Here is a 24,334-nt window from a genome sequence, read left to right on the forward strand (position 1 = left end):
GGGGTCGATGGGCTTTTCCTAGTCCCCTTTACCAAATCGTCATTAACAAGTCTTGGGGAGGGAGTTGGATCCCAGACGGAAAATGATCTGCGGCTGAGCAGAGCCCACGCAGCCACGGGAGGGCAGCAGCACCCGCAGGGACAGTGGGGCTGAGTGGGGCAGCGAAGAGGCATCAAACCTTCTTTTAAAGCCAAGAAAAGTCCCCAGCTCCTGAGGCAGAGTTCCGAGCTCCCCCTCACCCTCACAAACGCCATCACGTCTCGTTGAGAGCTGCACGGCTCTGGGGCAGGTGCCACTATCCCCATCTCTCCCAGCAGGGCTGTGGTTCTCGTACAGCGCCTTGCACATTGCCCCTCAACATCCGGCACTGCCAGGCTGCGGCTGCAGCTCTCAGCACCCACACGAGCTTGTTTTCTGCTGCCTGGTGTTTTCTGTGTGTCGGATCATCTTGACGCAGAGTTGTGTTATTATTGTCCCCAACCCCTGTCACCTGGTGGGAGAGAGCATCCCAGGGCTCCTGGCAAACAGCTCTTCCCTCCCTTTTGCCCCCCAGCTGTATTTTAAGTGCCTCAGTTTTCCCGTCTCTGAGTAGGACCTTGGTATTGCAGGGGAACAACAGGTTTATAAAACCCCTTAGGGAGGCACCCACAAGCAGCTCCAGCATTTCAGTGGGGACAGTTCTGGTGCAGGTCTGGCTCCCTATACTTGCTCAGTACAGGAGCAATTTCTGAGGACACAGAGGAGAAAAAACAACACAAGTGAGAAGAAAATCAGGTCCAAATAATCTAAGCCAAAGCTGAACTTCCCTCCCTTTGCGATGTCCAGGTTCATACTCAAACTGCTGGTTTCACCAAGTCTCTGGGTCTCACTCAGCTCCCAGCTCCGTTTCAGCAGAAATATTCCATTTGCACCAGTACTCTGGGGAGGGGAGCCAAGAACTGACAGTTTCATATCAGTATGTATTTGGTATATTGCCCCTTAAATCCTTGAACTCAGAGGCAGCTCGGACTGGATTTAAAACCCAGGCTGCCTTTCATGCAAGAGTTAATAAAAGGAGGGAGTGAGCAAGATTTTGCAAGGAATTAAACCCAGGCAAAAGAGCCTATGGGAAAGAGCCTGTTACCAGCCCCAGGGCTGTAGGTCACCAGTGCCGTGTACTGGCTGCCAGGGTTTATTAGGTCCTTGTCTGAGCTGAGAGAGTGAAAAAAGCATGAGAAGCTGCAGGCGGAGCGGGCGGGGGCACTCCCTGACTCAAAACTGAGTGACAAGCCAGCGGTTTCCTCCAGCCAGCCCTGCTCGCCATGTATGTCATACACCCAGACTCATGATTCATCTCCTGGACTGCTCAAAACCTCTGGCCACCCCAGAGCTGCTCTCCATCGCTCACGGCGGGGCTGGTCCAAGCAGCCCCCCACGTTCAGGGCTCGGAGAAGAAAATGGGAAAACTCTACGTGGCTCTCGGGATCCTCACGCTCTGCGCTGCTGGCGGCTGGGGTAGGTTTACAGCCTGTAGCGCTGTCGCTTGCTTAAAGCCAGGTCATTTAGTGATTATGTTGCCTGTTATTTCCCAAAATCCCAGGACTTTCTGCATTCCCAGGGTCTGTGATTTCCCGGGAAAATCACTCGGAGGGGGAGCTGGCAGCCTGAAACCTCGGCGCAGTTCCCAAATACAAAGCACGGCTCAAGCCGGTTGGGCTTCGCCTGGGTCAGGGCCAGGAGGGTTTCTCAAAGATGTTATAGGGTCAAGAGATGGTTTGGTGCGTTATTCTTGCACTGGGTGCGGCAAGTTTATATTCTCTACCTACGCTGTGCTTGGCTCCGGATACTGGTTTGTAATGGAAGCACTGGGGTGTGACTTGGGCTCCGTCCTTCACAAACAGAAAATACTCTGGGGGAGCTTGAGAGCAGGTAGTCACTGTATCCATGTCATTTTAAGGGCATGGGGTGTACTAATGTCAGCACTGCTGTCTTGTGTTGTTTTTTCTCACGCTGTTTTGGTGCTTTTCTTTAAAAACTCTGATTTCAGGACAAATGTAGTTTGTATTTTTAAAAAAATTTCCAATGTTTGAAGCATGGAGAAGCCTAGAAAAGCGTTATCTCCTCCCCAGGTGCGTTTCTGGGGCTCTAAGCAAATCTCACAACTGTGAAACGGTGTGGTGTTCTCAGCTCCTGATTTATAAATCAGTCCCATTGTTTTTGAGGCCCCATTCGAGGAGGTTTGGGGCAACATTATTGTGTCTAAAGAATTCCAGACCTTGTTGAATTCCCAGGAACAGCCTGAGGCTCTGATCTGCTGCCGGAGGGAGCTGTCATCAGTACAGGACATAGGATAACCCCTGGAAGAGTTTGGGTTTTTAAAGCTGCACTTTGGGGCTGTGCAGGTGATTTCTCTGGTCCTGTGTGTCTGTGTCTGTGATCAGCTGAGCTCAGTTTGGGGCATCCCCTCTCCGGGAAGATGGTGGCAAACAGGGAGAGGTGTAGAGAACAGACACAGCCCTGGGATGGCGTGAGCAGGAGATCAGCCAGAAAAGCCCAAATCCTTACCACTGAATCAAGCAGAAAGGCCAGAGAGGGTGTAAGTATGGTTTGTATCTTTATCAAGTTTTCTCAAATATCTTTATCAAGTTTTCTGTGTGCACATTCTTGCTCAAATTGGCAGAGGGGGAAAAAACAAAGTGCGTGGCTGGCTCATGCAGTACACGGAAGAGGTTACTTGGAGTGCAGACGGGGGACTGAGTAATTTTCTCCAGCCAGGGAAGGGTGATGCTCAGCCACAGACGTCTGGGGTGTTTCAAGTGCATCATTTCACCTCAGTCGGGGCGCGGGCCGCGGCGCTGCCCAGCCCCAGGCGGGTGGTTCCCATGCTGCCCAGTTTATCTCCCCTTTCCCTGTATTTCATGTGCTAGGATTTCTTTTTTTAAAGCCTGAGTCGTTAGGATTAAACCGTTACATGAGAACAGCTGCTTTCATAGTAAAAAAATGAAGCTTTTGTACTTTGGTTTATTAGTTTTTATGGCTGGAAAAACAAGCCCCAAACATGGGGGGGGGGGCGGGGGGAAGAACTAAACCCCAGAATTTATTAGTTTAGGCTGTGCTGGGATCTTGTTAACCTGCTCACAGCCAGGCAGTGTCCTGAGCCTGGGAAGCGCTGCTGGGCACTCACAGGGCCACAACCTGAAGGGGCTCAAGCTGCAGCATCCTCCGCTCTCCTCCACCTCTGCTTTTGCTCCCACATCACCCCAAGGTCCCCCCTTCCCCTGTCCCCACCTCCCTCCTGCGAAGCCCTCCTGACAGCGCACCCTGCGTCCAGCCACGCAAGCAGTGCTGGAAATGCCAAAATAGAGACATTTCCCGGCAGCGAGGGGGGTGAGGCTGCCTGCTCCGCAGCAGGTCGAGCCCCATGTTTGGACAGTGATAAGTGCCCTGTGTTAATCACCGCTGGCGCCCGGGGGATTTCGGCCCCTTCCCAGGGGGAAGGGATGACCTTGCTCCGGCCAGGCCCGGGTGAAGTGCAGCCAAGAATGGCTTCCGTAGGGTGCTGGAGGTTGGGGAAGGGTCCTCCATCCCCAGGCACGTGGCTCGGTCATGGAGCGATGGAGAACATGGGGACCACAGGGCTGCATGAGTCTGGGGCAGACACCCCCAGGCTGAGGCTTCGGGCAGCCCAAGGGGGCAGGTACCCACCTGCGGGGACCCCCTAGGCAAAGGCACCGCTGCTGGCAGTGGCATGGTGGCACAATGTGACAGCAGACACCAGGGCAGCCTTGGGCATGGCAGCATCTCCCCTTTAGGGACCCTCTGTGCTGCAGCCCCATCTAACCCCTCCCCAGCTGTGGGGCCGCTGCTCTGCCCGGGTGTGACAGCCTGGCTTGTGGCCCTTGTTCCAAAATCAGCCAGAAAATTGGGTTTACATCTCCAGTGTGGAGGGGGGACACCAGATCAAGGACCCCTGGGCTGTGGGGTGGCGGCAGGAGGGGAGGAGAGAAAACCAGCAGGGCCCAGAGGCTGTGCATAGGCAGGAGGTCATTTGTCCCAAATGCTGGGGAGCAGATGAGCTCCCCAGCCCAGAGGGACAGTCCTGGGGCACATTAGCTCAGGTTTCACAGCATGAGGACGCGAAGCGGAGGCAGCCAGGGGCTCAGCCAGCACACACGAGCCTGGAAATCCTCCACATTGTGTTTCAGTGCAGCCGGGTCTTGCTGAGACCGGTGTTAACACTGCACAGGGGAAACTGAGGCAGGGAGCACTGAGGGACTTGGCTCAAGTCACAGGAGAAACCTGTTTGAGGTAGGATTTGGACCAGTGTGTCTCACATCCTGGATGCTGGTGCGAGCCCTGGGTCCCATCCCCTGGCTGGGAGTGTGGCTGGAGCACCCGGGGGTGGCAGGGGCCCTGGTCAGCTCTGCACTGCCCCAGCAAGCTGGGTGCTGAGGCAGAGCTGGGCGACTGAACCATCCCACAGCAAGCTAAAACCCACCCCCGAGGGAACAAACCCCACGCTGACATTAAAGAGGAATCTGGGCCAGGAGCGTTACTGGTGGTACTGGGCGCTATAACCCTGCCCCCAGCGCAGCCAGGAGTCAGCAGCTGGACACGGGTGCTACAGGGAGGGACGTGAAAGCAGAAGAAAGCAACGAAACTCCTGGCACAGGGGACGCTACCTGGCACCTCGCCCCCATCCTGTCCGGGGGGGCCACGGTGCTGGGCCAAGTATGAAAGCATCAGGGCTGCCCAGGGACCTGCTGTCTTGGAAGCTGCTCCCACCCCGGGGTTGGCAGCTCTAAGAGTTTAATCCCGAGCACCTCGAGCTGCCGGGGTGATGCCTCTGCCACCGTCCCCTAGGGCTGAGCTGCTGCCAGCCCTGCTGGAACCGGCTCCCAGCTGCGCGGCACAGCGCAAATCCACGGCACGTGCCCCGGCACTGGGCTGCAGGCGCTGGCGCTTGGCAAGGCAGGAGCGATTTTACACAGGCGCAGCAGGAGCAGGCGTGAGAAACGGGAGCCGGCGCTGTTAGTGCCACTGCTGCCTTCTGAGAGCCCTTTGCCTTCCCCCTGCCAAGCCCCGGCTGCCCAGACCTGTCCACCCAAGGGTGCAACATCGCCGCTAACACATTGCTAAGTGTCCTCAGTGCAGAAAGCACTGGAGATTGACCTGTTGTTCTTTTAGGCAACTCTAAATTTAAAATCTTTCCCATCCTCGCATGCTGCAGCTGGGTATTTTGATGTATGGAGAGAGCTCTGGAAGTGGATCCCCCCCAGAGCTGGTGCTGAGCCAGGCAGTTGGGGTGCAGCCTGTGGTTTAGTCCCCCTGCGCCGGACGGGCAGGGAGTGCGGGCAGCAGAGGTCCGACGGGGCACACTGGCCTCAGTGCCCTGGGGCACGTCCCCAAGCAGCCGCTGGCCTTTGGGACAGCTACAACGTGTCCAGCTCAGCCTGTGACACCAGCCTCGTACAGACACGCAGGGCTGTGACACGCTGCACACACACACACACATATGTGCACACACGTGTGCATACTCAGGTTGCATGCATGGGCACACGGCACCGTCACCGTGGTTCTGCCCAAAGACCTGACGACATCATTTCACCATTTCCTCTTTCTGCTTTGTGTTGCAATTCCTGCGGCTGCAGAAAACGCAGCTTTTTTCTGCCTGCGGCTGCTGGGGAGAGCCCTGCGCGGGGACGGGGGGACACGGGGCAAAGGGGAGACCCCAGCGCCCGCTGCTCCACGCCGGCATCCCCCAGGCTCCCCAGGCTGCAGTGTTCCCCCAACCAAGCAGGCACAGGGCTGCAGTCTGCTCTGCCTGGGGAATCCTACAACTCTGTGGAGACACTTGTGTCCCGGGAGGGAGGAAGAGCCGAGGGTGAAGCCACCACAGCTGTGTCACCAGCCACGCATCGCGTCGACCGTTGGCCACGGGAACCACAGAGTCGCACAGTCCTGCCTCTGCCGGAGGAGCTCCTCCTGCCCTGGCAGGCACTGGCACTGCCCTGGGGCCCCTGCGGGCATTTTGGGGCCTTTTAATCCCCCACAGGGACCCACTGGCCTCTGACATTTGTGACGGGTGCCAGTGTGTATCTCCCAAAGTCCCCACAGCCACAACAGAGCCCAACCTTTCCCCGGGGCATCAGCGCAAACTGCTGCCAGCACGTTTCTGGACTCATGCCCTTTCCCTCCCCTCCTTTCCGTGGGTTTGAACCTGAGCCAAGACCAGCTGCTGGGTTTAATGTCTGCACAAGAAGGCACCGACCACCCTGGGTCAGGGGTGATGGGAAGAGGCAGCCGTTCCCCAGCTGCCGGCAGGGCTGCGGGTGCTGTGCTGCGCCCCTGGGAGCTCACCCCTTCCCCCTCCCTGCTGCCCCAAAATCCCTGCAGGGAGGCACGAGGGGAGATATTGTCCCCCCAGCCAGTGGTGAGGGCTCCACTCCAACATATGTGTGACATCGCAGAGATGGGGAGACCCCAAGGAGCCGGCAGGTGGGAAATGAGCTCAGTCCCAGGCAGGATGAAGCCCAGCTGATACTGGGCTGGGGAGGTGGTTATAAAAGGGGCAGGGAGGAAGCACCCGGGGTTTGGGGCTGGGAAAGGGGTTAGAGCAGAGCCCTGGTGGGATAGGGGTTGTGGCTGCTCCTGAAGCTGCTGGCTGAGCACTTCAGCACATGTGTAGATTTTGGGCTCTGCAGGTTGTAACCACTCTGTTTGCTGTTTCAGGGGGTAACATCTGCACCACCCGTGGGGTGAACTCCTGCAAGCAGTGCCTGGCCGTGAGCCCCCTCTGCGCCTGGTGCTCTGCGGAGGTAAGAGCTGGGAGGAGGCTGAGCTGGGCTGGAGCACGTCCCTGAGCTGGGCAGAGGGTGTGTAGGAAGGGACGAGCCTCGGGGCTGAGGGATGGGTGCTGGTCCCTGTGTTACAGCCACACGCTCGGTCTCCATCTGTTCCCACCGTGTCTAAACACATTCCTTGGCGGCATCTGGCTCTGACCGCAGCTCGAGATGCACATCACGGGGCTCAGGCTGCCCGTTCCTGCCTTGCATTGAGAACCTGCCCCTTATCTGGGTGTGTCAGAGGGCGCTGTGTGGAGCTGGCTGGGAAATGCTGATGTTTCCACTGGGAATTCACTTTGTCTCTCAAAAAATGTATGTTTGAAAACTTAGTTTACTTTTTGTTTGATTCTTGAAAACCCATTGTGAAGCTCTGGCTAAAGGAGTTTAATTGCTGGAAGGGCTGGAAAGGGAAGGGAGCCTGGTGGGAGGAAGAAAAAGTACTGATTAGAAGTTAGGATTTGGGTTCAAAAGCCTCTTTTTCATTGGAAAGAGGGGGAAGGAACACAAGGTGCCTGACTTCGGTTGCTGAGCTAAAGAGGATGTGAGAGCTGAGCTGTGGCTCTAAAATCACTCTTGGTGGGTGAGAGCCTGGAAGATCTGCCACGATCCCCTCTAAAAATGCTGTCCTGAGGGTTGGTCCATCGGGAAGGTCAGAGGAGGGAGTTTCCCAACACGATGGGAGAGCAGCCGCGGGGCAGAGACAAGGGGAGGTGAGGCTGGAATGGGGAGAGGTGATGAAACCTTCAGGACTTTGCAGTTCTCCAGGCGCAGTTCCCCCTCCAGCAAGTTTTTTCTTGCTTTCTGTTTCCCCATCCATGAAACCCTGCTTCCTCTTGCTGTGCCCATGGTGCCCACCAGCACTGGGAAACAATCTGGGAAGAAGTGATCTGAGCTGGCTATCGCTGTTGGATCGTGCCTGTGTGGCCCAGTGCTTTGGGGTCAGTGTGTATCTGGAGGGGATGCCTCTGCTTGCTGCGCCCATCAGATACGGGATCTCGGTGTGTGGTGTGAATAAAGATGCTGGTGCCTCGGCTTATCTCCCGCAAGGAGTGGCTGAAATTTGCAGCGTGATAAGGAGCCTCGCTCCCCTCTCTGGAGGGGCAATGACTGGCTGGGCTGGGCTGGCTTCTTCCCGGCTGCTGATCCTGGGCTGGGTGTCTTGACGCTGCATCGGGGGCTGTGATGGGGTGGTTTTTTTCCTCCAGATCAGCAAAGGTTTCCAAAAAAGGAAATATTTCCAGTGCTGCTCAGAGCTGTGCTCACGGACAGACGTGACAAGCAGTGAGGGAGCCGTCCCGCTGCCAGCAACCAGCCCCCGGAGAGCCAGGCTGTGCAAACTCTGCTCAGCAACTCTGCCTCCAACATCTGGACCACATTGTCTTAATTTAGCAAATGAGGGGTTTTTTTCTGTGGGTTTGTTTAATTTCCCCGGGGTGGGGGAGGTCTCTGATACTGTGCCCCCCTTCTTTTTTAAAAGGACAGTGCCCTTATTGGTGCTTCTGCTCCCACTGCAGCCCTTTCCCACCCAGACTGCCTTCCCGAGGAGCCGGGGGTTATCAGATACCCCTGCTCCATCCTGGCTTTGGACAGGAGAGGGATTTCATTGCAGTTTTTTGTGATCACTGACCCTGCTGAGTGCTGATGCAGAGAATTGAGTTTTATTTATTTTTCAGAGACCTTGACCACTCTTACCAACAAATAGATGTGCCCATCCACTTGCTTTTCCTTTTGGTAAAAGTAAGCCAAGCCTTAATGCTGAGATGTGGCTCTAAAATCATTTTGGAGATTATGGTGACAGATCTTTCAGGGTCTCACCCACCCAAAATGTCACCCGCTCTGGTTCTCATGGAGGCAAGGCTGGACCAGGGTTTGATTTTTTTTTTTTTTTAGAGAAGCTGCTGGAAGGTTTTAACTTAATCTGCAGAGGCGTCTGTGCTTTGGGTCCTCCCAGGAGCTCTCCTGCAGAGAAGCTGATGCTGTATGTGGTGGCCTGCGAGATGAAAACAGAGATGCCCTGGGGATGTGTGACTCCCCACAGCCCCCCCCCGCCCAGCAGGGAGGGAGCTGGGGGATGGAGCTGGCTCTGCCAGCACCCTGCCTGACCCTGCCCTCGCTTAAAGTGTTTGGAGGCAGCGATTGGGGATAAAATCATCAGGTTTCCCCATCCTGGAGGGAGCTTGAGCTTAAACCTCCTTCCCTACAGCGGGATGGAGGTGCGCAAAGGGGAGGTGGAGCTGGGGAGCATCTCGGCTGTGGGATGGCTTGTGATGAAGGGCTGGGAACACGTCCCCCCTGCAGCATCTCCGTGATGGGGAGCCGATGCTGTCAGGGCTGTGCTGGTGGGGAAGCGGGGTTTGCAGGGTCTGTGTCAGTGGATGAAGTCCCTGCGCTGTGAGTTGGTCACCAGCAAGCCTGGGCTGCTCTGGGTCGCTCCTACCTGGGGCTGTGTCCAAGTCACTGAGTCTGCAAGTCTACAGAGACTCGGGGGGGGAAGACCAGGGGCTGGGAGCTGCAAAAGCCTCATAGCCAAATGTCCCGTCAATGGCACAGAAACTTCTTCCTCTGCCTTTTGCAGTAGTTTTATTGCTTGGGAGGTTCTTGTGCATCCTGAGTCAATCATGATGTTTGGGGCTCCAGGGGAAGGGGAAGGATGCAGCCCTGGGCTTCTCCATGGGAATCTTGCAGTAGGAATGATACAGCTAATCTCATAATGTGCCTCTGAGGTCCTGGGAGCTCCCCAGGATCTCCAGGTATCACCCAAGAGCCCAGCACCACAGTTAAAAACCTGCCTGCCCAGCCTGCTTTTCACCTGCATATTTTTTCCAGTGATTTCCCCGCCTGGGACAGGAATGTACGTGATGATTGATGGGATCTAGAGTACACCAGGCACCTCTTCCCGCAGCAGGGAGCCCCGTGGGACAAGCCTGTGGGGTGGGTGGGTGCAAGGGAGCTAATTTAGAGCAGTGACTTGTCCTCTTCGCTGACAGCATGCTGTCCAGGCAGTAAGGGTGGGAGTGGGAGGCCGCGGGGGAGGAACACGCCTGCTGATGTATTTTCTGGCTATCACTTGGCCACTGTTTCCAGAGGGCGGTAGGCCAGCCAGGGCCTCCTGACACTGTTTGCGTTTTTCCACTTGTTTGCTTAAAACACACAAAAATTCATTCCTGGGTTCAGCCAGCCTGAATCTGGGGGAGCCAATATCCTGGATGGGGAACCGCTCCAGTGCTGGAAGGCTGCAGCGTTGGGATCCAGCTTCCCAGGAGCAGGGAGGGAGCTGAACCAGCCTCACCAGGATTTGTGCCACCCCAGTTTGCTGCAGGGAAAGGCTGTGCAGGTCATCTGCTGCAGGACTTTGAATGTGGAAAGATTTGGGCTGTGGGAGGGAGATGGAGAAATCCCCTGGAGGGGAGGGTGGCTTCTGCCTGGCCGGGAACTTGTGGCAGCAGATCCTGGCAGCGTTGGTCTGTGAAATTCTTCCCATATTTGTCTTCATGAGAAACGGGAGCGATGGGAGCCCTTCTGAATCTGCCGTGATAAGGGCAAGGAGCTGGGAGCTTTCTAGGAAAGGAAGGACGGGGCTGGAACCCCATCGTGACTCCACACTTTGTGCTTCCTGCCCCTGACGGGCACTTGACAGCTTCCCCCACAGCCCTGTTGCCTTTTTGCTCTTTCACTCCTTTTTTGGTTCTCTCCCCCAGCTGGCTCCATCCGGCAGGAAGCTGGAAAGCTAGAGATAAGCCTGAACCCTTCCCGGACAGGAATCAAGCACCGCTTCATGCGATGGGCTCACCCACAGCAGGCCTGTTCCTTGCTTGTGGCAAGATTTCTAAGGGCACATGTCAAGAAAATGGGGGGAAAATGTGGCTTGTCTTTTGCCAGAGTTTAGAAAATAATAAAAAAAGTTCCAGACTCTGCCTCTCACCCCCAGCCTGACATGTTCACATCCTGCCTCACCTCTTCTAGCCATCCCACGTAGACAGTCTTTCCTTTTAGCTTTGCCAAAAATCAAACCTGAGGCTCCGGCTGCTAGGAGTCAGGAGGGGGTTGGCAGGGGTATGGTATCCACTGCCCCTCTTGGCAGGGAGCTCCCCCATGGAGCACGGCAGACCAAAACCTGCTTGGAGCCCCGGCAGGACTTGCTGATCCTGGATCCCCTCTGTTTGTCACCTCCCACGAGCAGACACCATGTGCCCCAAAAAGCCTCTTAGCCCAGTCTTGGCTTAGGTGTGATAAAGCAGGGGCTCTCCAGGGAAAAGGGGTCCCTCTCTCTTCCTCTCAGTATAACCCTGGGGCTTCCCAGTGGGGAGCTGGCTCCTGACCATGTCCCTCTCCCGCAGGTCTTGGCACAATCATCCCCTCGCTGTGACCTACGTGCCAACCTCCTGAAAAATGGCTGTGGGCAGGACTACATCGAGTTCCCCACCAGCAGCGTAACCATCCTGGAGAACCAGCCCCTCAGCGACAAGGGCTCAGGGAGCTCTGCCACCACCCAGATGAGCCCCCAGAAAATCCAGCTGAACCTGCGACCGGGTAAGAGCCCCCAGGCTGCTGTGGGAAGGGGAGATGCGGTGGGAATAACCCAATGGGCTGAAGTGATGAGTGAGCCGTCGCCCTGTCCCACCGGCCAAGGCTGTCTCGTGTCCGTTGAGGGTGGCAAGGCCAGGCTGGGGGCTGCACCAGACCCTCCAGGAACATCCCCGATGGGCAGCAGGCTGTCTGCAAGCTGATTTCTGCTGGTCAGTCTCTTGGCTCAATCCTGTGGTATCCCGAGGGGCAGGATGGGGGATGTGACTTCAACAACACACGGGCTTATTTTATAAAGGCACGTAGACCTTAGGCACTGCTGTTGCACTCCGGGTGCTTTGGTGGAAGTCAGCTCGTGTCTAACGAGCCATGGAGCAGCTGGCAGGGTTGGACTGCCAACAGGTCCTTGTAATTTCCCAGGCTTGTTTCAGCCAGGCAGGCTGGAGCCAATTAACTGTTATCATCGTTTGCCAGCATCGAGGAGTTTCGAGTGATGCCAGGCAGGCAGCAAACTAATGGGCGTCACTTGCCCAAGGTCACAAAACCGGTTTGGGGAACGTGGAGCGGTGCCATCACTGTGCTCTGCCCCCCACGTAGCCCACCCCTGGCCATCCACTCACTGATGACTCTTCCAGACTCAGCAGGAACAGTTTTGGTTCCTTGTGCTCATTAAAGCCCTGGGGCCAGATACACATCCCCGCGCCTGGCCAAGAGGAGCCTGACCCGTCTGAATGACAGCAGTCTGACGTGTCCCCACGCAATGGAGACATGTAACTGCGAAGCGGCCCTTGCTCTATTTAGGTCTAAAGATACTTGGCAGAGCCAGGTATGTGTGCTGCTCTGCAGAGGAACAGAGACAGTGCGCAGTGCTGTAAGTCCCCGTTCCTTGGAGGCAGTAGAAGAAAATCGCAGCTTGATACCATCTCTGCCCAACCAAGAAGGCTTGGCACAAGTCATCTGCCTTGACTCATGAACCAAGACCGTATGCTGAGGGATATAAGTAGGACAGGTCACAGCCCATGTCCCACAGGCTCAGAGTCCTCGTGGTTTTATCTCAACGAGGAGAAACAGATGCTCTCTGAGCACAAAGCTGGGACCCCTGACTACATGGTGGTGCTCCAGCGAAGCAGCTGGAGGGGGGATGGAGCAATTTGTGCTCTTGTAGAGTTTGAAACTTTCTTCATCCTGGAAGTCAGAATGTGACATGAAGACTTAGAAGGAAATATGAAAACAATAACAATTTCAGCTTAATTAAAGCTTTTTTCCTCAACATTTGAGGTGTTCTGAGAAGGCTGCAGCTGTGCCCCAGCTTACATTTCAAAGAAGCCGTTTCAAAGAACAGCAAGAAAGAACCTTTGTCTCTCTTAAAAGGCAGAAAGAAAACGTCAACCCTGAGTGTTTTCAGCATTTTTTTTTTGAAGTGCAAAAGTCATCAAAACTGGCCTGTTCCCCAGAATATTCTAAGGAGGTTTTTGTTTCAATAGAAAACATTTCACCAAAAATTTCCCAGAAGGGGCTGGGAGGAGCCAAGAGGAGAGGGAAGGAACAGGGATGGGGGAGGCCCCGGGAGATGCTTGAAGTCCTTGGGAGCTCAGAGAACTCCGAAGCAACCACGCAGTCCCCTGGTAATCCCTGTAAGACCCGCTGCCCACACGCTGGGTGTTCCACTCACTCCATCCAGTGTGTGTGGGTCACGCTGTTCATGCAGGACAGCTTGGGGGATCAGCTCTGATCAGGAGGATCTGCTCATGTCCTGGTAATGAGAAGGTTGGAGAACAGGATCCACAAGCTACATTTGCCATCTCCAAGGGGTGCACATCATATCTCCCATGCAAGCAACCTGCCTTTAGGGCTTTGCCCCTTTCTGTCTGTTTAACTATGATGTTCTCCTCCCAGCAGCTTTAAACCATCTCCTTGGGTTCCTGCTGACCCCGTAGGCTGACCTTCTCCCTAGCCCTGTGGTGACCCTCCTCTGCTCCTCCCAGGAGAGGATCTCTCACTCCGCTGCCCTGTCTGTTACAGATGACTCCCAGATCTTTCGCGTCCAAGTGCGTCAAGTGGAAGACTACCCTGTGGATATCTACTACCTGATGGACCTGTCCAACTCCATGAAGGACGATCTCAGGAACATCCAGAACCTGGGCACAAAGCTGGCCAGCGAGATGCGCAAGCTCACCAGCAACCTACGCATCGGCTTTGGGGCCTTTGTGGACAAGCCCATTTCCCCCTACATGTATATCTCTCCTCCAGAAGCCATCACGAACCCTTGCTATGAGTAAGTCCCAGGCTGAGGGAGTCCTATAAGGGCCAGAAGTTAATGGGACATCACTGGAACATGGCAGGAAATCTGTATCAACGGATTTCAGCAGGGAGTTGGGTGCCTGATTTTGGACAGGGTTTAAACATTGCTGCACTGCATGTTCTGCTGACACAGGGAGGAGGAGCAAGTCTAAACTAAAAGTATCATTGTGACTGAAAAGCTCTTAAGGGAACAAGCAATTTTACACCATTGTTTCAGGAGAGATGTTGAGGCTTAAAGAAAGTGACTCCTAAAAATCCCAGCAGGACAGAGGCTGGCAGCTGACCTGAGCCCAGCATCTCTAGAACATGTGGTGGATTTCTAAAAGGTCCTTCACCAGCCTCCGGCTGTGTCCTCAGTCTCTTGGGGTGGTTGGGTCCCTCCAACCCATCCTGGACAGGACCATGGGATGTGGGATGGCTGCAGAGTAGGGGTGGGAGCTGGAAGAGCTCAGTGAGCCTCATGCCCTGACTGTTCTCCTCCCATAGGATTGGGGAAACCTGCCTGCCCATGTTTGGCTACAAACACGTCCTGTCTCTCACGGACGAGGTGACCCGCTTCAACGAGGAGGTGCGGAAGCAGAGCGTCTCACGGAACCGTGATGCGCCCGAGGGCGGCTTCGACGCCATCATCCAGGCCACCGTGTGTGATGTAAGGGGCAAGAAGGCCTGGCTGGGGCTGGGAAAGGGTCATCAGGCTGGGCCTGGTGGGTTGGCAGAGACCACCCAACCCCACCAGGACAGGACCATAAGCCCTGGGGGCTCAGATCTGGAGAGGGTGAACATTCAACTAGGACATTTCTAGACCAATAGCCAAGGCCAGGGAAGAGCAGGACCCCTACATGGCTCTGGGAGGAGAGAGGAGCAGAGCAGGTGCTTGGGAACTGATGATGATCCCATGTCATCCCTGCAGTAACCAGCCCAGAAGGGACATCATCTCCTGTGCCTGCACCTTGATTTCTCTGGAAATGGGAGCAGTTGCACCCCTCAGTCATTAGCCACCTTGATTAACATTCTAGCAAATTAAAACCTGTCTCTCGCCTGCCAGGCTCCACAGCCCCCACACCACCCCCTCAGCACTTCCCTGGGTGAGCAATTGCCCTCGGTTCCCTCTGCAGTGGCAGGTGGGTCCCCATGGCCAAGCCATGACCCAGGGTGGCAGCAAAGGCAGTAGCAGGGTGCTGGCACGTAGGGCTGCCCTTGGCACATGCTGCCATGTGACTGGGAGCTGCCTTTTGCTGCAGGAGAAGATCGGCTGGAGGAATGATGCTTCACACCTACTCGTCTTCACCACAGATGCCAAGACCCACATTGCGCTGGATGGCAGGCTGGCTGGCATCGTGCAGCCCAACGATGCCCAGTGCCACATTGACAAGGATAATTTCTACTCTGCTTCCACCACACTGGTAAACCCTGACCCATGGGGTTGGGGAGCCCAGAGCTTCTGTTGAGGGTCCCCATGGGATGGGAAAGGTGGTCCAGGGTCTCCTGGTTGGAGAGCATGATGGGAACCAGGGTAGTTGGGGATACATGTTCCTAGGGTATAGCCTCTCTTCTTCCCCAGGACTATCCCTCTCTGGGCCTGATGACTGAGAAGCTCTCACAGAGGAACATCAACTTGGTCTTTGCTGTGACAGATACGGTTGTTGGCCTCTACCAGGTAACAGCTGCTGTGCAAAGCCACCTTCATGGGGGGCTGGTGGGTCCCAAGGAGCACCCTTTGCAGCTGGCCATGGGTGGTCAGACATAGCTTGGTGGCGTCCTGTCCTACCAAAGTTCTTTGGGAAGCTCTCGTGTACCGGGACAGGGTTTGGCCCAGCCATGGCACGCTCACCCATCACGAGCAGACCATCGTTATGATATTTTTCCAGAACTACAGTGAGCTGATCCCAGGCACAACCGTGGGCACCTTGTCCAGAGACTCCAGCAATGTCCTGCAGCTCATAGTGGACTCCTATGGGGTGAGTGTGCAGTGTGATGGCCCCACAACAGCTCTCTCCCCCCCAAAATAGCCACTGCTTCACACTGCAAGCAGCCCACACAGATTTGGCAGCTCCTCCAGCCCTGAGCATCCTCCCTGGACCAGCTGTGAGCATCTGTCTCCACCCACACGTGTGGGGACCTCAGGGAAGGGAGATCACTGTGTTCACCACCTGCCCCTTCCCATCCTCAAAGGCGGGGAATGACGTAGCCAAGTCCTGAGAAAGACTCGGAGCACTTGGCTCCTTTTCTGTGCCTGTGGGAGCATCGCTGTGGCGTGGCGGCTGCTCGGGCGTACCCCTCCCTGGGACTGAGCCCTGCCTAGCCTGTGCTGTCTTCTTCATCATTCCTCTCTCCTCCCCCAGAAAATCCGCTCCAAGGTGGAGCTGGAGGTGCGTGACCTCCCCGAAGAGCTGTCCCTGGCCTTCAATGCCACCTGCCTCAACGATGAGGTCATCCCGGGGCTCAAGTCTTGCATGGGGCTCAAGATCGGGGACACGGTAAGGATCCTGCTCATAGGCTTGGCTTTCTCCCCCTCTGCGTAGCAGCACTGCCAGCTCATCTGATGCTCTCCACCAGCACCGTCTGCTTGCCCCACCACCTCCTGGGTGACACAGACCCCGTAAACTTTGCCATGGGGAGAGGGCTCCAGCTGGGTGGGGGCAAGGAGGAAAATGCTTTTTTCAGTCTGCTGAATGCAAATTCTGTGGTCCTCCAGTTCAACCCAGTCTGCTGACCACAGTGTGTGGGATTTAGCCTGGTTACTGTGGGAAGCAGGTACCCTGAGCCAAACTGAGCTGGGACAGCTTTGAAAAGTCCAAGCAGACCTGGTGGGTCCCATTTCTGGGCTCCTTAAGTTTGGGCATGGACTGGAGTGGATACCCTAATACCACACTGGTGGCACTGACACCCAGACGCACCCCTCTGCTCCCCAGGTGAGCTTCAGCATTGAGGCCAAGGTACGGGGGTGCCCGCGGGAGCAGCAGAAATCCTTCACCATCAAACCTGTGGGCTTCAAGGACAGCCTGACGGTGGTGGTGAACTTCGACTGCGACTGCTCCTGCGAGAGCCAAGCCGAGGCCAACAGCCCATCCTGCAGCCAAGGCAACGGCACGCTGGAGTGCGGCGTGTGCCGCTGCAACCCCGGGCGCCTGGGCTCGCACTGCGAGTGCTCGGAGGAGGAGTACAACCCCTCGCAGCAGGACAACTGCAGCCCCCGGCCTGGCCAGCCCATCTGCAGCCAGCGCGGCGAGTGCATCTGCGGGCAGTGCGTGTGCCACAGCAGCGACTTCGGGAAGGTGACGGGCAAGTACTGCGAGTGCGACGACTTCTCCTGCGTCCGCTTCAAGGGCCAGATGTGCTCAGGTGAGTGCTGGGCTTGGAGGGGAGGCAGCTCAGGGTGTTTACACTGCCCAAACTCATAGACAAGGGAAACACCAGCTATTTTGGGGTTGTCCCATGCATTTTCCCCACCTCTGACCTGCTCAGCCACGGCTCTCTCTGGACCAGCCCTGGGTCTGAAGTGATGCCAGGGGAATTACTCCCCTTTTGGCAGCTGGTATCACCTCCTATGCCTGAGAGCTGTGGCAGGGTGATGGGCTAGAGGGTTAAAAAGCAGACCTTGGTCCCTGCTTAGACTCAGGAGTCCCATCAGGGGGGCTGGTGGGCACCCAGGGAAGCAGCTCTGGAGTGCACAGGGCAGGCAACTTGCTCAAATCGCAGCCCCCAACACATCAGAGGTATTGCTCTGCAGGAGGAAACCCCAGGGTGGAGGGAGAGGGGTGGGGAGAGGCAATTTTTATCCTCCACTCAGTTCTTGAAGACTCCCTGTTGGCAAAATCATCGGGGAAGAAAATTCTTCCCCCTCACTGGCCTTACAGTATCTCCCCTCCTGAATATTCATCTCTTCCATGTGCTACCAGACTCCCCCACTCTATCCCTGGCTGCTGCTGCTCTCAGTACGGAGAGAGGACCAGGTCCTTGGGTTCTGCTCTCACGCCAGGGACCGGCGAAGGAGCCCCTCTCTGCAAAACACCCGTCCCAACAGCAGTTTCACATGTCCTGATGTGCCAGGGCCTCTTCCCCATCAGGAACCCCCATCCAGGGTTTCTCTCACCCACATCTCCAGTAAGCACTGGGGGTCTGAGTGAACCCCAGCGCTCTGCCCCATCTCCTTGTTTTTTCAGGGGATGCGAGAGGGGTGGCAGTGCCCGAGACTGGGGAATGAAGCTGTGGCACATCCTCTCCAGGAGCAGATCACCCCAAAAGTGATTCAAGGGTGGAATGAGAGAGGGGTACCGACCCCCTCTCCTATCCCCAGCCTCCCTCCCTGAGCCCAGGCGAGGCAGCTGCTAACACAGTGCCAAAAAAGCCACCGCTTTCCTGATGTGAGCCCAAAAATGCCCAGGGAAATGTCAGCGGCCAAAGCTGATCCCACTGCTGGAGCCCAACCTTGGGCGAGATGAAACCTGCTGGCCAGATGACACTGTTCCTGCTCCCCACTGTCACCAAATTGAGTTTTTCAGACCCCGCCTGCCCCCCAGCCCAACTTCATGGTTCAGGGCTGCCTCTGTGCTGCTGAGAATGATCCTTTATCTTAACAGCCTGCTGATAACGGAGGCGGAAACGCTGGGGTTTTCCCCCACCCTCAGTCAGTGCCCTCGGGGAGCTGGGCGCCTGCCCCTGCTCCCGCTGCCTGTTTGCTGCCAGATCCAGCAGGCCAAGGGCAATGATGAAGCACTGCCCCCAGCCTGGGCAAGCTGCTAATTAACCCGATCTGTCTAACCCTGCTGGCATCAATCCCATCCCATTGAGCCACTTCTCTCCAGCTCCCCCCCTCTGTTTCCATGCCTTGTCACCCAGCGTGGCACTGTTTTCCTGTGACTCAGCCCTAGTTCCTCATTAACAGGGTTACACATTTATTTCTCATGCTGGAGCCCCCGAGGTCATGGTGGGGACGGTGCCCGGCCGATCCCAGGCCCGGAGCAGCATTCCTGACGTGCCCCAGTGCGCTCGGGGCTTGGGACGGGTCGGCGTGTGCCTGCTCCGTGGCCTTTCCACCACTCACCGTGTCTTGTCTGTGAGCCAAAATCAAACCACAATCCAAATAGCTCCAGGCTTTGGCAGGATTTGAGCATGTCTGTCTGTCTGATTAAACCAGTCTTGGTGAGCATGCAGAGCTTGTCAGGCTTTTCCCAGCAGTCAGCTTCCCCTGCCTGGTCTAGGGCTGAGAAACGAGTGGGATTTGGGGGGTTTGACCAGATGTCCTGACTCAATCATCAATTAAAAGCCAGAGCCAAAGCTTGACTAGTTCAGAGACAGATCTGATTGAGCATCTCCAGCTGCTGCTGCCAACCTGCCAGAGCTGGGGCAGCTCAGCCTGAAATTTGGCATTTCTTTCTCATTTGGGTGGACTAAAAGGAGTGTTGGGGACACAGCGAATGTTGAGGTTTGATGTGAGTTGCTGTGTGTCCCACCCCAAGGACAGTGGAAAGGGTTTGTCCTGGGCAGCTGGTCTGCCTTGCCGTGCCCACGGAGGTGGAGCTGCCACACTGGGTACACGAGCACCCCATATGGACAATTGCTAACGGGACCCACAGGGATATTTGAGGGTCCTAATACCCTCTGGGTTGTCCCCAGGCCACGGGCAGTGCAGCTGCGGGGACTGTCTGTGCGACTCGGACTGGACCGGTGACTACTGCAACTGCACCACTCGCACCGACACGTGCATGTCCAGCAACGGGCTGGTGTGCAGCGGCCACGGCTCCTGCATCTGCGGCAAGTGCGACTGCACCCAGCCAGGCTCCTACGGCGACACCTGCGAGAAGTGTCCCACGTGTCCGGACGCCTGCACCATCAAAAAGTGAGAGAGGGCAGAAAGCTGGGACAGGTCGTACCCCAGCGGGGAGCTGGCAGAGAGCTGGGATGGGTCAGAGCCCATCAGGGAGCCGGCAGCAGGAGCTCTCACCAGCTGCAGCCTGGTTGGGTTGGGATTGCAGCCGTTTCCACAGCCTGAGACTGAAAGGTGTGATGGTCTCCTGGGGAGAGCACAGAGGAGCTCACGGGACCTCCCTCCTCTTCCTCAGGGAGTGCGTGGAGTGCAAGAAGTTTGAGCGGGGAGTGCTGGTGGAGCAGCAGTCCTGCAGCCGCATGTGCCGCGATGAGATCGAGACAGTGCAGCAACTGAGTAAGGGAGGATACCCAACCCCTGCCCTAAAGTGTGGAAGCCCAGGGGGCTGCGTACGCTGCCCACTTTCCCCCCGCATGTGCATCCCCCCGGCACGGGGGGCTCTGAGCCTCTCGCTCTGGCAGGTGACAGGGGCAAGGATGCCGTGAACTGCACCTACAAGGACAAGGACGACTGCGTGGTGCGGTTCCAGTACTACGAGGACTCCAGCGGCAAGTCCATCCTCTACGTTATCGAGGAGCCAGGTAAGACCCGGCTGCCGCAGCTGGGCTGGGCTGGTCCAAAGTGTGCAGCGTTGGGTTTCTATGCTAAATGGGGGGATTTCGTGTCCCTTTTGTAACTACCACCGCCGCCAGGCTCACAGGGCACCGTGGTGGGGGGCTGAGAGGGGTTAAAGAGCTGCTTTGTTCCCTGCTCCGTGCCACTGGGGCCGTGATTTCCTGCCTGTCTCACATTTCCCCACCATGTTGCTCAGTTATTTCACCGCCACATTGAGGCCAAGGATGGGGGCTCAACCCACTGCCCTGATCCTGTTTCTGACTCCATGGGTGTGATTTTTCTCGAGAAGCAGATAAGAGCTGGCTCCCGTTAGCCAGGCAGGAGCAATGCTACAGCTGCACCCCAGGGCTGGGATATGGCAGCCCCCCGCCACGCAGAGCAGCCCCAGGGTCTCCAGCAACCTTGAGGTCTGATTTCCAGATGAGCTGGGGGCTGCATGGCTGCAGATCCTTCACAAGCAGGGCCACAAAGGCAGCTGCCAGCTCTCGCTACAACTGCCTGCCACGGGCAGGGCTGCAGCCCACCCTTCCCATACCCTGCACCCAGAGGGGAGAGGGAGGCAAGGGCCTGGCAGCCCCGGGCAGCATGCAGGGGGAGCAGGGTGGGTGCTGGGGTTCGCATCAGATCTCGCTGCCCCGGTTTGCCAGCGTGGTGTTGACGCACACCTGGGGAGCAGGGGTGGTGCGGGGTGTCAGCCAGGCTGGTGGTTTAGGGGTGAACTTCTACCAGCCTGAGGACTTGGTCTCTGGTGTCATCCCCCACCATGGGTGGGACTTTTGCTGCCCCTGGCCTGCTCCAGGCTTGGGTACAGACACCCACCCTACAGACAGGAGCTCAAGGATTGCAGCATGTGCACCCCATGGATGGGCTCCTCCTTTATGGAGCCTGCTGTGCTCCAAGGGTGGAGGCTCCTGCTCCCTAACAAGGGAGGATGAAGCCCTCCTGAGACCAGAGGAGCTCCACTTACCCATGGCCAGGCAGCCCCAGAGCTGCTTTTAATTACCCTGGGAGTGCTGAGCCCCCCCCAACCCTGCCCTCCTCCTTCTGCCAGACTGCCCGAAGGGGGCAGACATCCTGGTGGTCCTGCTCTCGGTGACGGGCGCCATCCTGCTCATCGGCCTCGCCGCCCTGCTCATCTGGAAGCTCCTCATCACCATCCATGACCGACGGGAGTTTGCCCGCTTCGAGGAGGAGAAGGCCAGGGCCAAGTGGGACACGGTGAGAGCCAGCAGGTTGAGTGTGGTGGGCAGGAGCCCCTGAACCCCACAGCCCCTGGGTTGAGTGGATCCAGATCCCAGTGCTCCCAGCATGAGACCCTGGCTGCTGTCTGTGGTCCTGGGACGTGGTCCTTAGGGACCAGCTTGCCCCATCCCTCTCTGAAGCATGGCACAGTGTCACAGGCAGGACTCGGGGTGACATTGCCAGCCTGGACACCCCTTCCCGAGCCCGCTGCAGCCCCAGGGGCTGCACACAGGGGATAGCAGATGTTCCACATGATTTTCCCACCTCCAGCATATTCCAACCACTTGTCACCAGCGTGACCCTCTTACTCACTGCCCACACCAGTGTTTCCATCCCGTGAGCGAGGCAGAAGGTCCCTCCTGCCACGGGATGCTGGAAGGGCTGAGGCACCCGGAGCACAAGGGAGGGGGCTGGGATGGCACTGGTGCCTGTCCCCACCTCTCCTCTACCTCCCCAGAGGGAAGGGATGGGGTGGGATGCGATGGTGTGGCTCTTTCAGGAGGCCTCTCTGCTCCTGAGCTCCTGCTGCCTTCCCTCTCCCCCACAGCAGCTTTTCCTGCTCTTCCCCATGAAACTTTTTGGGGAGCCATTAAACTGCGCAGCCGAAGCCTTGAGCAGAGACATGGATCCACCACTCAATGCTGAAGTGGTGCCTCAGTTTCTGCAGCTGTAAAGTAAAACAAATGCTGATGCCAAGCACAAACTGATGATGCTCTTTTTCCTCCTCCTCCTCCTCCTTCTTCCCCCAGGGCCACAACCCTTTATATAAAGAGGCTACGTCCACCTTCACCAACATCACGTACCGTGGGAACATGTAAGGATGCCGCATCCAGCGCTGGCCGTGGGATCAACCAAGGATCTGTGGGATCTTCTGGAGTCCAGTTTACAGAAGAGCTTGTTGTGTCTGCGTGTGTGAGTGCGTCTGTGTGTAATTTAACAATCCCTCGACTGCCTCCGAAGCCTTGTTGTCCGTCACCCCACCATAATTGCAGGGACGTGCTTTCCATGGCAAACCTCTCATTCTTACCTCGGCGGGTCGCCTCATGGGAGCCGGCGGCCCCTCCATACACTGAATGCAGAGAAATGGGACTTTCTCTGCCTGGCGAGTCTGTGAACTTTTAGGTGCTCATCGGGTCAAGTGGATTTCAGGACTGGCTCCTCGAACCGAAGGCTGAGCTGGGCTCTCCTCCACAGCCCGTGCTGGTGAAGCTCTGCCCACCTGGAGAGTCCCCCCCGCGCACTGGACAGATGCAGAGCCCTGGGGGCAGGCACAGGAGCCATCTCCTTGGGGGACGGGAAGCTTCGCTCCCTGCCAGCAGGCAGGAGCCAGCTCTGTGTGTGAGCCAGTGTGGCTCTGTGGGTTGAGGACATCGCTCGAGCAACATGGCAGCCCCCTGCTTCTTGCAGCCACATGTTTCTGCACTGCTGTGGCCCCGGACAGTGAAAAGCAGTGCCCCAGCATCACAGTGCCCTTCCTCCTTCCCTCCACGTGCACTCAGTTTGTACCACCAGCCAATTCTATGTAGCATCAGCTGTGCTGGTCCCAGCTGCAGCCTGGCTCATCCCTGGGATGGTGCTGAGCTCCCCGTGTCCCCCTCTACTGTCCCCATGCCACAAAGCACATGGATGTGCAGGCAGCAGCCTGGGGAGGGTCATGATGCTTGTTATTCCTTGAGCCTGGCCACCTCTCCTTTTTCTGTGCTTTTTGGGCTGTGTGAGTGCACCATGCTTGGTTTTCTGTGTAGCTCAGGGTTCCAGAAGAGCAGGCAGGGTTCGGGCCATGTCCTGCTGCCTGGGGCTGTGTATCACCTGTGGGTTGTCCTGCAGGGAAAAACAAATGTCCCACAAGCAGAGTTTGGCTGTAACTGTGCTGCTGCCTGGTCCCTGCCCCAGCCAGAGCATGGCAGCTCTGTTCCCCTTGATTGCACCAAAAAGCAAGAGAGACCTTGTGCCCAGCGTGGGGCTGGCCCCGAGGGCCCCAGCAGCATGTTGGCTCAGCTGGTGGTGGCCAAGTGTCCCTGGTCCCGGGCTGGCCTGTCCCCAGCAGCGTGGGAGCAGGATCTGGCTGCAGGCAGCAGTTGCTGATGCTGGGGTGGGAGCTGGGGCTGAGCCCCAGAGCTGGGGGGGGGAGTGGATGGGCAGCACCAGAGCGGCAGCGATTCACACCACGAAAATAAAAATAAATAAAATTTGAAAACCTCAAACTACTCACAGTGTCTGTGACCACACCAGTGGTCTGTGCCCAGGCTTCCTGCCCCGTGGGCAGCCCCTGGCTCCCCAGCACGACTCAGGGAGCTGTGCTAAGCCAAGATGGGTTGAGGGATGGCGGAACTGGGCCGTGGGCCCCCCATGAGGGTCTCTGGGTACTGGGGGTTACTGGTGCCCTCCTGGGGGTGGGTAACACGTTTTGGGGGCACAAGGAGGGCCACAGCCTGCTACAGCCTGTGGTACTCCTGGCAGCCACTTTGTTTTACTGCAAGGGGGGTGAACCCCAGCAGCCCCCCAACCTGCCCCCCAGGTCCCTGTGAACCCTCCGGTCTGCTGGAGCAGCCCCCAGAGGAGGGGAGCTGGGCTGGAACCGCTGCAGGACCGTCCCAGGTTCAGCTGGGGCTCGGGCTGAGGGTGGAGGTGCTAAACCTGGGAGCAGGGTCCCGCCTGCGTCCCCAGCACCCAGTACCCCGCCCGTGCACCCACTCTGCTCCGCGTCGCGCAGGGCTGCGGGGACACCCAGCGGCCACCCGTCAAAGCAGCATTTTGGGACCACAGAAGGTGCCTGAAAAACTGTTTGCCCAGCTCTCCAACACTCCCCCGTACCCCCTGAGCCGTGAGGTGCCCCCAGCCCGTGCAGCCTGTTCAGGCACCCGGGGCAGCACCCAGTGCGTCCAGCCACAGCGGGCAGGGGCTCGAGGGGGTGTTTCCAGCAGCCAAGCAGGCCCTGGGCTTGCGTTGGGTTGGACTCAGCTGGGTTTGGCCCCAGGAGGAGCATTTTGGCTGCAGGGTG

General features: G+C 57.2%; 1 protein-coding gene across 1 annotated transcript; it reads left to right on the plus strand.

Annotated features, from left to right (window-relative positions):
* The first annotated feature begins 1,246 nt into the window (after positions 1–1,246).
* Positions 1,247–23,537, plus strand: ITGB3 (integrin subunit beta 3). Its single transcript, XM_074849439.1, has 15 exons — positions 1,247–1,494; positions 6,712–6,797; positions 11,162–11,354; positions 13,371–13,623; positions 14,136–14,298; positions 14,891–15,052; positions 15,211–15,306; positions 15,518–15,607; positions 15,992–16,126; positions 16,562–16,991; positions 19,266–19,488; positions 19,712–19,812; positions 19,938–20,057; positions 21,143–21,309; positions 22,083–23,537. The coding sequence occupies exons 1-15, from the start codon at positions 1,437–1,439 to the stop codon at positions 22,149–22,151; spliced, it is 2,346 nt and encodes a 781-aa protein (XP_074705540.1). The 5' UTR covers positions 1,247–1,436; the 3' UTR covers positions 22,152–23,537.
* Positions 23,538–24,334: the final 797 nt, after the last annotated feature.

Source organism: Strix aluco, chromosome 24 (genome assembly GCF_031877795.1).
Source record: "Strix aluco isolate bStrAlu1 chromosome 24, bStrAlu1.hap1, whole genome shotgun sequence".
In the NCBI taxonomy this organism is placed as follows: Eukaryota; Metazoa; Chordata; class Aves; order Strigiformes; family Strigidae; genus Strix; species Strix aluco.